This window comes from Tetranychus urticae, chromosome 2 (genome assembly GCF_039701765.1).
Source record: "Tetranychus urticae isolate SD_2017Ah chromosome 2, NJAU_TeUrti_SD_1.0, whole genome shotgun sequence".
NCBI classification, from domain to species: domain Eukaryota; kingdom Metazoa; phylum Arthropoda; class Arachnida; order Trombidiformes; family Tetranychidae; genus Tetranychus; species Tetranychus urticae.
Window position 1 is genome coordinate 29442590 of NC_142959.1, and position 12182 is coordinate 29454771.

The 12182-nt window shown below is 32.5% G+C and overlaps 2 protein-coding genes across 2 annotated transcripts; one reads left to right on the forward strand and one right to left on the reverse strand.

The window, feature by feature from the left end:
• Window positions 1-27: 27 nt before the first annotated feature.
• On the reverse strand, window positions 28-7648 carry LOC107368164 (uncharacterized). The gene is made up of 18 exons (XM_015935950.3): window positions 7330-7648; window positions 7071-7189; window positions 5708-6919; window positions 4900-4978; window positions 4768-4841; window positions 4511-4667; window positions 3330-3466; window positions 3167-3260; window positions 2947-3104; window positions 2751-2882; window positions 2458-2685; window positions 2272-2382; window positions 2133-2204; window positions 1887-2040; window positions 1607-1777; window positions 1418-1538; window positions 618-1348; window positions 28-537 (listed from the first exon to the last, which is right to left on the reverse strand). The coding sequence occupies exons 1-18, from the start codon at window positions 7535-7537 to the stop codon at window positions 68-70; spliced, it is 4428 nt and encodes a 1475-aa protein (XP_015791436.2). The 5' UTR covers window positions 7538-7648; the 3' UTR covers window positions 28-67.
• A 1173-nt stretch (window positions 7649-8821) lies between these two features.
• On the forward strand, window positions 8822-11533 carry LOC107368146 (cytochrome P450 4V2). The gene is made up of 4 exons (XM_015935926.3): window positions 8822-9238; window positions 9321-9436; window positions 9505-10150; window positions 10857-11533. The coding sequence occupies exons 1-4, from the start codon at window positions 9013-9015 to the stop codon at window positions 11411-11413; spliced, it is 1545 nt and encodes a 514-aa protein (XP_015791412.2). The 5' UTR covers window positions 8822-9012; the 3' UTR covers window positions 11414-11533.
• The last annotated feature ends 649 nt before the right edge of the window (window positions 11534-12182 follow it).

The following is a 12182-nucleotide window of genomic DNA, read 5'->3' on the forward strand; positions in this document are numbered from 1 at the left end:
GAATTCATCTTTTGATGTTTAATGAGATTTGGTTAACAAGACTTAACTTTATTTAGTGATTTATCCATTAATTGTCATCAACATCAGATTGTCTCGACCATGAAAATTGATTAAAATTTTGAAATTTTTTGTTACATTTAATTTTTAAGGCTAATTTTTGAGTTAAGAGTCCAACAACTAAACCAACGAATGCCAAACTCAAAACGATGCCAACTGCTTGACCACTCGTCAAGTTTCGCGATGCTTTGGCGATATTTTGGTTATTGGCATATCTATCAATGCTCGTTAACTCATAAGTGTAGCAGGTTGAATTATCGACTATTGTGGTTCTATCATCATTAGCTGCATGCTTAGATAGGAAACAAGTGCTCGGTGTTTCTCCTTCGAAACAATATCCAAATGATTGACAAGTTTCGTCGCCTGCTTTCCAGTCATAACAGAGAGAAGCGCATTGATCCATATTCAGATTAATTTCTGTGTGAATTGTTTCAGTTGAAATTTGATGACCAGTCATCCGATATAAATGAGACTTTTTAGCTGAAACAAGTGAAACAATAATGATTTTACTGAGCAATCAAGAGATAGGAGTGATTTAATGAATCGACTTAATTACTTACGAGAATAAATATCACAATCAGTATAATGTTGGGTACTAGAATCTGTATAATAGCCTGCGAAGGTGCACAATCCGTTGCAGTACTGGAATGAATAACAATCATTTGTAGAATGACATGAAGCTGCACAAGTTTGAAGAGGCATTTTCTGTGCAATGGATGGCGAAATCCTGAATCTTCGTTCTCTAATCTTAAAATAGTCCAACAAATAATTTTTTGAATAAATATTACAGCTATAATCTTTGACAATATCATCTGAAGTGAGCTGATCTGACAAAGTATTTGTTGCCATGCAAAAAAATCGGTCTGGATGTTCACAGAATGAAAATGATTGACAAAGAAATTGACCAGCTCGAACACAGGATCTGTAACAATCACCAAGATTCTTGCCATTGATTAGTTGTGTCGCTCCATTGAGATCATTCAATTTGGCTTGAGTGTGTGACAGCGTGAATGGCATTAGACCAGTTGCCTCATCGCTTTTCGTTACATCAATCACTTTAATAATTTTGAATGTATTCTTGGCCAATTCAATGGATTTAATATTCTTCTTGATCATTTGTGGATAAATTTGTTTCAATTGAAGCTCTTGATCAATGCGATTCAGATTATCCAAAGGTACATCAAAAATTGAGCAATTGTAACCATTTATTTTGTCTTCAATAATTTTGTCTTCTTTTTCAATTCGATAACATTTACTGGACGATCCAGGTATATTACAATAAATAACTTTTCTGTAAACAAATACATTAGTAGATTATACGACTTATTCAAATAAAATCAGCAGTAAACAATAAACTTGCCTGATTTTCCCGATCATTTTGCCTTGAAATTGTAAGCATTCATTTTCACTTTCGAAAGAATAAGTTGCAAACTTTTTAAGGTAATTAGAGTTTATGTTCATTGTTTCCTTTTTTAACGAATCTAAGACGAAAGAATAATTTGATTGATTAAAAATAATTTGTCTATGAAGTTGCATCTCCAGCACTTGCCTTCAATTTTCGGTGTGTCTGAAAATGTTACATAAACGACGATATCTTTAGAGTTGAAAACGAAATCAATGTTCAAAACTCTTAGCGGCGAAATTTTATGGTTTATTAATATTTGGTTCTTAAAGTTTTGCCGAAATTGGTAAAGAAAACTTTCAGTTCTCTCAACTTTCTCTGCAAGAGTAACGAAAATGGTTAAATATATGATTCAATTGCAGTTGTTTAAGACAAAAACGCTGCAATCGCAAAGTAAAGTAAAATCAAATCAAAGCTTTCAACTTGCCAATGTACTTCAAATGGTATGCCAATGTAACCTTTGAATTAAGATCAGGGAAACATTGATCCAACGGAAATTTTCCAGTGGAATCGGTATCCAATATAACTGCCTTCGTGTCGTAGAACTTTCGATTTATTACTTGAACAAGAGTATAACCATTCTGTTAATAAGCAAAATTGAAATGCCATTGAAATTAATGCATTGATTTGGTGATTAATAGACTTACTCAAAAGAATTCACAGAGAAACTTACCTTTGAATTTCGAGTGTAACAGTTTCTATCAGCACCAACAAGATTATATCCTTCAAATGTATCACTTTCATGCTACAAATGATTAAAAAATGATATTAAAATTGATGAACAATGCATAATATGTTAATTTGATTCGTACCGCATCAACAAAATATAAAGTAGTCACTACTTTGTCATATTGAACACCATTAAGAGTCAAATTGTATTCAACTGCTTCCCAAGCTTTAACAACATATTTAGACTGATAGTCCTAAAGGTAATAAAATAATGGCAATATTGATCAGCAGGTAGTTAATAGTTAGGTTAAGATCTACATCAAACTTACAAGATAAATTTGACCCAAATATTTAAGAGGAACATTCAACCAGAGGAAATGATCCAAGCTCAGATGACTTTTCTCATTCAACCAGGGAGCTTTATCACCAAGGGGCGATATTGAACATTTAGAGTCTTTCAATGTATAAGCTAAACCCAAATTGTAATCATAAACTGCATTAATTCCAGAGGATGGCGATATATGATGCAAAATGGCTTCATCTTCATTCACATAGAACTGCGTAAAATCGTAAAATATTAGTGTTAAGATAGATTGATTCATGGTAATAGCACAATATTAACCTCTTCTTTAGTTGATGATTTTGATACTCCATTGATTGTTTCTTGAATGATCATTGAAATACGACGGGTTTTAAGTTTAGGAAATGGTCTTGCCTTTGATAAGTAAATTGGACACCCGATTCCAGGAGTGACCTGATAAAAGAAGCAAAAAATAATCAGAACTAGTGCAATTTTTGCGACATTAATATCAAACAACCTCAACAAGTTTTTCAAGTGAATCGTAAGTTTCTAGTTGCAAATGCAAATCTATAATAAGTTTCTCATCTTTTGCTTTTATTGAACCCAATGGATCAACACCTTCAAGAACTATTCTCCTCGGTTTCTCAAGATCATTACTGTCGTCGTGGCCAAGTGCTAAAGTGGAAACGAGAACAAGATTATAACAATTGAACTTGAATGGATTCAGAATGTGATACATTTGTAGTAATAAGTAACGTTGATATTCCTGTCAATCCTTGCACGAACAGATTTCAAAAGAACTCCTCTAACATTTTGATCCTTTCCTTGTTCCTATTGCAATATATAAATATTTATATTAGTTCAAAGAATCGTGCAAAAGTTGAGATTGAAGTGAATTACCCAGTCGGGCTCTTGGTCATTGATACGATACAGTAGTGATGGACCAAGTAATAAGACGAGATTTGTCAATGGTTTTTCAGTGTCCAGTAGCTTTTGGTCCCAAAAGATGTTGTAAGTGTAGATATCACATCGTCCATCTATTTTTAAGAAAAGACAGAAAAATGTATGTCACTGGGTTTATTTATTATGATTCGATGCTAAAATTTTATTCTGATGAATGAAATGTTTTCATGAAAACTAGTCTTGTAAGTAAACGCGTTAAGCAATGTTTTATTTCATTGATTTAAATTTCCATTTCTGACTTTTTACTGAAATACCTTTACTTTTAAAACTAAAAGCTTTAACTAAAAGTATACCCATGTAGAAATAGACATGAGATCGAATCAGTTACTAATTTAGATTGAATACGGGCAAATTCAGGTTACAAATACCCAATTTACATTGGAAAACGCATTTAAACTGAAAAATCTCGTCTCGTTGATCAAGACTAAAGGCAGTTTAATGACCACAAACTTCATTTCGGATGATATGGCAAAGTCGAGTTACAAATTATTATCTTGAGTAATATTGAATTGTCTCAGATGCATATTTAATAACAGAAAGTAGTCCGTCGATAATGGTTTATACACTTACTTTTCATGCTCATCGTAACCCAAGACTAGGCATGCAAGTATAAAAAAAATAGTTTCATTTTGAATTGGTCCACCTTCAATTGACCGTCTCGTGACTCGATAACGAAAAAAAGAACTGATCATAATAGCAAGCTTTTAAACCGTTTTTACGTCCATTCGTGTTTATATGTTTAGAACTTTTCGAGATCATTTTTAATGCGGATATTTTTCACGATTTTCACCATACTATCATAATCAGTACTCTCAAGTTATTCAATCGAAACAGATTTTGTCATTTTTGTAATTCATTGTTTAACTGGAGTTTCAAATAACTGAAAAAATGGGTTTCAATCTGGATTGAATAACTTCTGAACTTATGCAATAACCTGCTTTTAATGCAAACTTTCAATGCTACTTTGCCAGTTTGATCATTAACTTGATATGATTTTATATTTTGCTAGAGATCTAACAAGTTTAAAATTTTCTATGAATAACATGAAGTTCATGCTGAGGTTTTACTGGCAAGTGTTATATTTAACTAGAAATTACCTAAGGGTAAAGCGATCTTACCTTGAATAACCAAACGTTGATATTCCCCCAAACCGTTTAAGCCATCGTCACTGTAATAGACTTCAGCCTTCCCACGTTTTGATGTAACTTCAATTTTGCTCGTTAAAACACCAGTTTCAATAATGTATTCCTTGACAAAAAATACATCGCCCGTGTCCTTTCATATTTGATTCACATAATTTGAGAAATTTTTTTCCGTGAATAAGAATATATGAAATGAGTTGAGTATCTGTCAAGAGATGTAAAAGGCAACTTACCTCATCAGTGAATGTTGCATGAAATATCGCATTTTGAGAAAGCCGTGAGAATAATGGCCAGTCCATGAAGCAATCTGTTAATGTTTAATTCAAATCAATTTTCTTGATGATCAAGCTTAATTAAGTACTTACTTGCATTGCAGATGAACAATTGAATCAATGCAACAACTGGTAACAAAATCATTATCCTTTGGTAGTGATTCAATTTAACTCAACAAAAGACGTTTTTAAAGTAGTGAATTCCAATTTTGTCCTGATACTTATTCTAATTTCAATCTTAATTTCATGTGGAAAAATTATTAGATTAATTCGGTTGATTTACAAAAACGCCTTTAATTGTTGAAAGAAACCAGAAGCATTGTAAAAACAAGTAGCTACTATCATTAAAACTTACAATGCTATCTTGATTCTGTAAGACAATGGTTCTCTGGAAGTCATCATGTCTGATATAAGCTCCAGTCCCCTTGAACCTGATGATATTGGCATCAGATTCTGTATCTAAAATGGATATTGTGAAAGTTTTATACCCGTTTACATAAGATTCATTTGATTTAGTTTTGAAGCAAATTCGGTTGACTATCAATTTATTAGACTAAAGTTATTGATCATTTCAAGAGTAAACTACTCAACATCAATTCTTCAACAAAAATTCAATACAATCATTTATTATTTGAACATCATGCAAGCATTTTACAAATAAGTGTACAAGAGCCATTTTAACCAGGATAGAATGAATGCAATTATAACCAGTATAAAGATTACTTCTCCAATTTCATTAACAGATTTTGCTATTTAAGCATCTAATCAGAAATCAAAATAAGGAAAAAATGACATTTATTAATAAAAATATTTGATGAAAAATATACATTTTCAAAACGGGGAAGAGCATGGCACGTAATTAAATGATAATCAAGGATAACTTTTAGTTTCAGTAATTCTACTGGGTTGATCTTTCGTGCAAAATAAAGTCTAATGGTCTTGTAGGTTTAAGCGCAAATTCAACAATATACTGAACATCATCGAGTTTTTTAGTTGATTCAACTCTGAATCGTCGCAAAATGTGAATGATGAAAATCTTCATCTCGATTAACGCGAATCGGTATCCAACGCAGTTTCTTGGACTAAAACCAAATGGCAAGAAAGATCCTTTCGGTATATTGTTTTTATTTGTATTATCGAATCTTTCTGGAATGTAATCATCAGGATTTGGGTAAACTTGTGGATCACGATGAACTGATAAAATGTTAATTAAAACAGTGGTTCCTTTGGGTATGGTATAGTCTTTGTTAATAGACGCATCTTCATCGAGATCACGGAAAACATATGCGATTGGGGGATAAAGTCTCAGTGATTCCCTCAAACACATATCGAGGTAATGGCATTGGTTGACCTTTTCCAAATCATTCATTTGGCCACTCTCATGAAATACGCTTGATATTTCACGATACAGTTTTTCCTGCACATCTTGACAGTTACCTAATACAAACAGAGTCCAATTCAAAGAAACTGATGTTGTTTCGTGACCAGCACAGATTATGGTTACCAATTCTTCGTTAATTCCATTTATATCAATATCACCTCCACTTGTTTGCATCAGTAATGAGACTAGATCACATGGCAATGATTCTTGTGATCTACTTTCAATTACGTTTGAATTGTTGTCTAATTTAGAGTTGATTTGAGTGGTTAAAAAGTCGTAAAAGATATTTGTGTCTTTAATGAACTTTTTACCCAGTTTAGTTGAACTGAAGATTGAATTAAACCACAAGACGGGGTTGAAAATGCGACCATATGCAGCCTTTTCTATCAAATCAATAGTATCAATTATATGTTTCTTTTCACTTTTGCGACTTTCCATTGGAATATGCAAAGTCGCATTAATAATAATGTCAAGCATTGATTGATGAATATAACTATGAAGGTTAACCGGCTGACCCCGAATCGATAGTTCCACTAAAGTTTGGTTAACCAGTTTATCAAATACATGGTTCATTGTATTGATGAAAAGTTTTTGTTGTTTGCTGACAAAGAATGGCTCAACCATTTTACGGCGCAGTTTCCATTTGGTGGGGTTCGAAGTAACTAAACCATCTTTTAGGCCAAAAAATTTGTAAAAACTGGGTTTAGTAATGTTGGTCTTTGACATCACAGCCTGCAATTCAAATAATAAAGGATAACATTGAATCATAGAGAAGTCATTGAATTGAGAATTGAAAGACAGAAAGTCAAGATGAAACATATTTTTATATTAATAGATGCACGAATTGCATTTGCATAAATATTCTAGTGAATTTAATAGTTACCTCGATTGCCTGGTGACTACAGCAACAAATCATTGGTTTCCAGGTGATCCAGATGGCAAATAAACCCGATTTATCTCGATTAGCTTTTACATTGCGTTCAATGAATTGTGTAAGTTTCTCTAGAATTGGAATTAAGAAAAATAGAAATTAATTGTTGGCAAATAAAGAATTGGAATATTGAATGGAAATGTGAGATTCAACAGCTTGATTCATCACATTTTAACCTGTTCATGACAAATAAAAAGCATTCAATGCTTACCAATAAAAGTAGACGCTTTTGAAGGTATAAATTTGAGCGCATGGCCAAATAGAAAGGAACTTGGTTCAGAAGGAAAACGATGAAAACGATTAAACCATTTAAAAAAATAAACAATTTTTGTGAACAAATAGTAAATAATTGTTATCCCAATTAACTTAACAATCAATTGATTAACAGAGATCACATTATCATGCAATAAGCCTGACATATTAAGAGTTGAATCAATAAGGACAATAGTTCATAATTCCAGCGATATTATTCAGTCTGATTCAAATTGAAAGGGCACAATTGAAAGACTAACTAATAAATGCTCAAATGGCAGAGTTTTAAAGAATTAATCAATGAATTTATCAGTCAACATAACCTGTTTCATTGAAATAAGATCACACCTCTTATTAATATAATACAATGTAAACAAAGTTTTATTTTGGGCTTATTTGTTGCAAAAATATTGGTTACTCCGAAACCAATATTTTTGCAACAAATACTCCGAAAGCATTTCAAACATGAGCAACACGTTACATTGAATAAAAACAATAACAACCGGTTTTCATGCTTCTTTCCATTTACTTTTTCACTAATTATCTCTTGCGTAGTTTCATCAAGTGTCTATGCAATCGTATGTATTTCTGACATTTTATGCATGAGTATCGAAATACTATTGATCAGTTGAAGAGGTTCAATAAGATTAGAGTTTGCTTTTAGTGATTTCACCCAGTGATCATCGAACGGAGCTTTGATTATATCTACCGTTAACTCTGTCTGATAACGTAAATTCATCGATTGACCTTCATTTTGTCCAAAATTTAATCTGCCATTTAAATGACTGTTAAGTTGAAGTTGTGAATATATCTGTCTCTCTGTGTTTATGAACCATCAATCTAGCTATGTAATTACTGATATTGAGATAATAATTAGCCTGCGTAACCACTACCAGCTAAACATGCACTTCATTTGTAATTATCAAATTCGAGCAACAGCTTCATGATTAAATTTGATGCTTGTCCGGTGAAGCCCCGAGGTTGATTTTGCAATCTTACGCAATTGCTAATTCAATCAACATACATTTAATGCCGTCATTAGTATAAACCTATTATAAATTTGAATGCCTCCAGTTTGATTGGAGCGAAGACTAGGAGGGAAATGAAATACAAACAAATTCAAGGACGGAAGGGGTTTCAAGTCAAAAATTATTTTTGTTTACATTCTGATTCGATGACGATTCGATGATGACCCTTGAATTTTTGTCAACAAATTTACACGTTAGGAGACTTTTATGGGGAATTCTGTTTTTTCATCACAGTATTAATTTTTTAATAATTTTATAATCGTTTGAGGTGGTTCGTGGCTCGAGATTCGAGCAAAGGAAGACAGAAAGGTTTTGTATTAACAGGTTTTATTGTAAACATCGATACTGGATTGGCTGGTTTAGGCTTTTTATACACTATTTAGTTTTTTAATGATAAATTGATTGAATAATGATCATAACTGCAATTATGAAGAAAAGAGAAGAAAATAAACTTATAATTAAGTTTATAAAAGCTACTAAATAATCAAGTTTGCAGCTTTGCTGTTACAACTAAACACAAATCTAATTATTGTTGTGTTAGTCAACCTCTCTCCACACAATTGCAACTCTCAGTTGATTGAAATAATAGTTGAGTTTTGTGATTTCATCTCAATATGGATCATAACATATGGATTTCATTCCCAAAAGCCATCAGTCTTGTGGGTTATCTGATTATTGCATACTTCATCCATATCACACTATTGAAGCCCACCTTGAATTTGTTGCATAAAATTTATCATTATCATGGATTGCATTGTCTTCCTAAAAACTTTCTCTTTGGTCATCTAAAGTTATTGAGTCCGAATTTTCCATTTCCAAGCAACATGGAAGATATTTCAAGTAAGTTAGTCCTTTTTCAAGAAACTAACACTACTAACCTCTGGAATGATTTCTGTCAATGTTCATTACTATTTGATTGCAGGAAACATGTACACATGGTTCGAGCAAACGATTTCGACTAATAAGGACCGAAGTTTATCAGTGATGTGGTTAGGACTATTTCCAGTGATTATTATTTCTGATCATGCTGCAGTTGAAGTAGGTATCAGATATGCTTTGAACTATGGACCAAATTTCCTTTTCTTTTCTTGCAATCAAACAAATAGGCTGTAATGACCAAAACCAATGTTAAGAAACCCTTCTTTTACAAATATATTGGATTGAAAAATGGTCTAATCACATCAGATCCTTCGCTGTGGAAGATTCGTAGGAAAGCAATCGAACCCTTTTTCGTAACAAAACGACAGAAACATTTTGTAAAGCTTATGGAACAAGAAATCAGAGAAATACCCGAAAAATTATTGAATCAAATAGATAAACCAATCGACATGGAGCATTTAATCCACACGAGTACATTACGCATAATTGAAAGAGTTGTTGGAAGCATACCATTGGACGATTTGAAGGAGGAAAAAGAAATCACTTTAGATCTTCTTACAAGCATTGAGCAAATTGCAATGAAACGAGCCATGAATCCGTTACTGTGGTTCGACATACTCATCAATTTTTTTGAGACAGGCAAAAGTTATTTAAAGAACTTGGAAAGAATCGAAACTTTGATGCATTCTTACATGGAGCATCGAAAAAAAGTGATCACGTTGTCACCACCAAAACAACCAGAAGAATACGACTTGGTACATTTACTTGAGAAACACACCGATCAGACAGGAACACTTGAAGAATTAGTGACAAGTATTGCAGCCGGTCATGAAACAGTTTCGGTATCTTTACGTTGGACTCTATTTTCATTGGGTGAGTTAGACCTCGGACACTCAAAAGTTGACTAATTAAAGAAATTAAAAATCTAATAGAAATTAAAGCACAGTTAAAAGATAGAGCTTCTAAAGTCCAGATTTCGAGGCTAAAGAGATAGACATTAGATTATAATTGAACGTTAAAGAAAAACACAAGACTTTGAGCTTTCGTGACTACAGCTAATGAAAGTCTAGCTATAAGTTCTTGAAATCAAAATCTATAAGCTTTTGACATGATTTGATAAAATCAATGAGTTTTTGGTTCCATTTTCTGAATCCCTCCACACATAGTTTCCTTCGTTGCATTAAAAAAGTAATCAAGTTCATTTCGACTATGAGATGCAATGAAAAAAGAAGATAAACAACAAAACGATCGTGAAAAATCAATGAGCTAAAAGTGAGTCAACAAAGTTAAAATCTAGACAAAAGTCCAATCTGCATTAGACGATACTTTCAAAGCTATTTTCAAATTCTAGATCTCACATCTAATTCGGAAATTCTCATAGACTTAAGACTTACTTTCGTTAGCTATAAGTCTAATTAGACAACAACTATTAATAAAATCTAGAGCTCTAATTTCAGACACTCTATTAACAGAAAAGTGTGAAAGTACATCACCTTTTTCAGTGATTTCATATTTTACTCTGAGATGGTCAACCCTTTCTGATTTTTATATTGATATGAGTTGTTCTTGTACCAAACAGGTAACCATCCAGAGATACAAAAGCGTCTTTACCACGAAATAATTGAACACTTTCCTGGTGATACTCCGACTGACGACTTCGATAAAATTAATGCATGCACTTATCTCGATAAATTTTTAAAAGAATCACTTCGATTGAACCCACCAGTCCATTTTATTGGACGAGTTTTGGATGAAGATGTTAAAGTTAACGGAACTAAGATTTTTAAAGATACAAACATATTTATTTGCATCACTTCTACTCACCGTGATCCAAGTATTTATCCTGATCCAGATAAGTTTGACCCTGAAAGATGGAACCCTGAAAATTCATCCAAAATACCTAAATCAGCGTTTATCCCTTTTGGTTATGGACCTAGAAACTGCATTGGCTATCGTTATGCCATGATGGAATTGAAAGTTTATCTCATTCACATTCTTCGTAAATTCAGTATTAAATCTACTCGAACATCCGAAAGTATTCCCTTGAAATCTGAAATATCTCTGAAACCAGCGCTACCTTTGGAGATCATATTAACAACACGGCATAACATTAACCAGGAAATGAAGGATCTATAGCTCAAGATGAGACAAGTTCAAGAACTTTTTAAACCATTGGGAATAACCCGAATTAAACCAATATGCATTATGTATTCAATGTATTACGAATTAATGAAATAAATAATGATTTAAATTGAATGATTGATTACGATCACAAAAGAGTAAGGAAAATACATTGACATGTGATATAGTTCCATATAATCAGATGGCAGCATAATAAATGATAATTGGCAATGTAGAGCCTAATGACTGATTAAAACATTTAGGTGAAATTGAAGAAATGTCGGGAAAAGTGGGAATAAAATGGTGGAGTTGCAGATTCAGTGACTTGTTTAAACAGGGAGTAGAATTATTAGTGAAAGCAATTGCTTTTTTCAATGTAAATTTACAATGTTTTTTTGATAAAAATGAGTCAACTTTCGAACCTTATTAGATTCTCTCATGTGAACATCAATCTATACCTGTCCTCAGAATCTGATGATCGCTGAGAAATTCATGAAAATAGAGACTGGTGGAAAAATGTAGAATCCGTATTCAATAACATTGTGTAAGGGGTAAAAATTGTATTGTTATCAAATATTAGGCGGGACAATAAAGTCGTGTAAAAAGTTAGTTCCAGTTTTTTCTGAATCAGGTTTTAGAATCTAATCCATAAAGACAATATCGAAGGTAAAGTTGAAAAAGTTTCGTAATTTTATTCAAATGCTTGCAAAAGTTATGGCCACTCAAGGTCAAAGAAAATTATTTCATACAGCACTGTGATGAAGTTTTCTAACAAAAAAGGGTT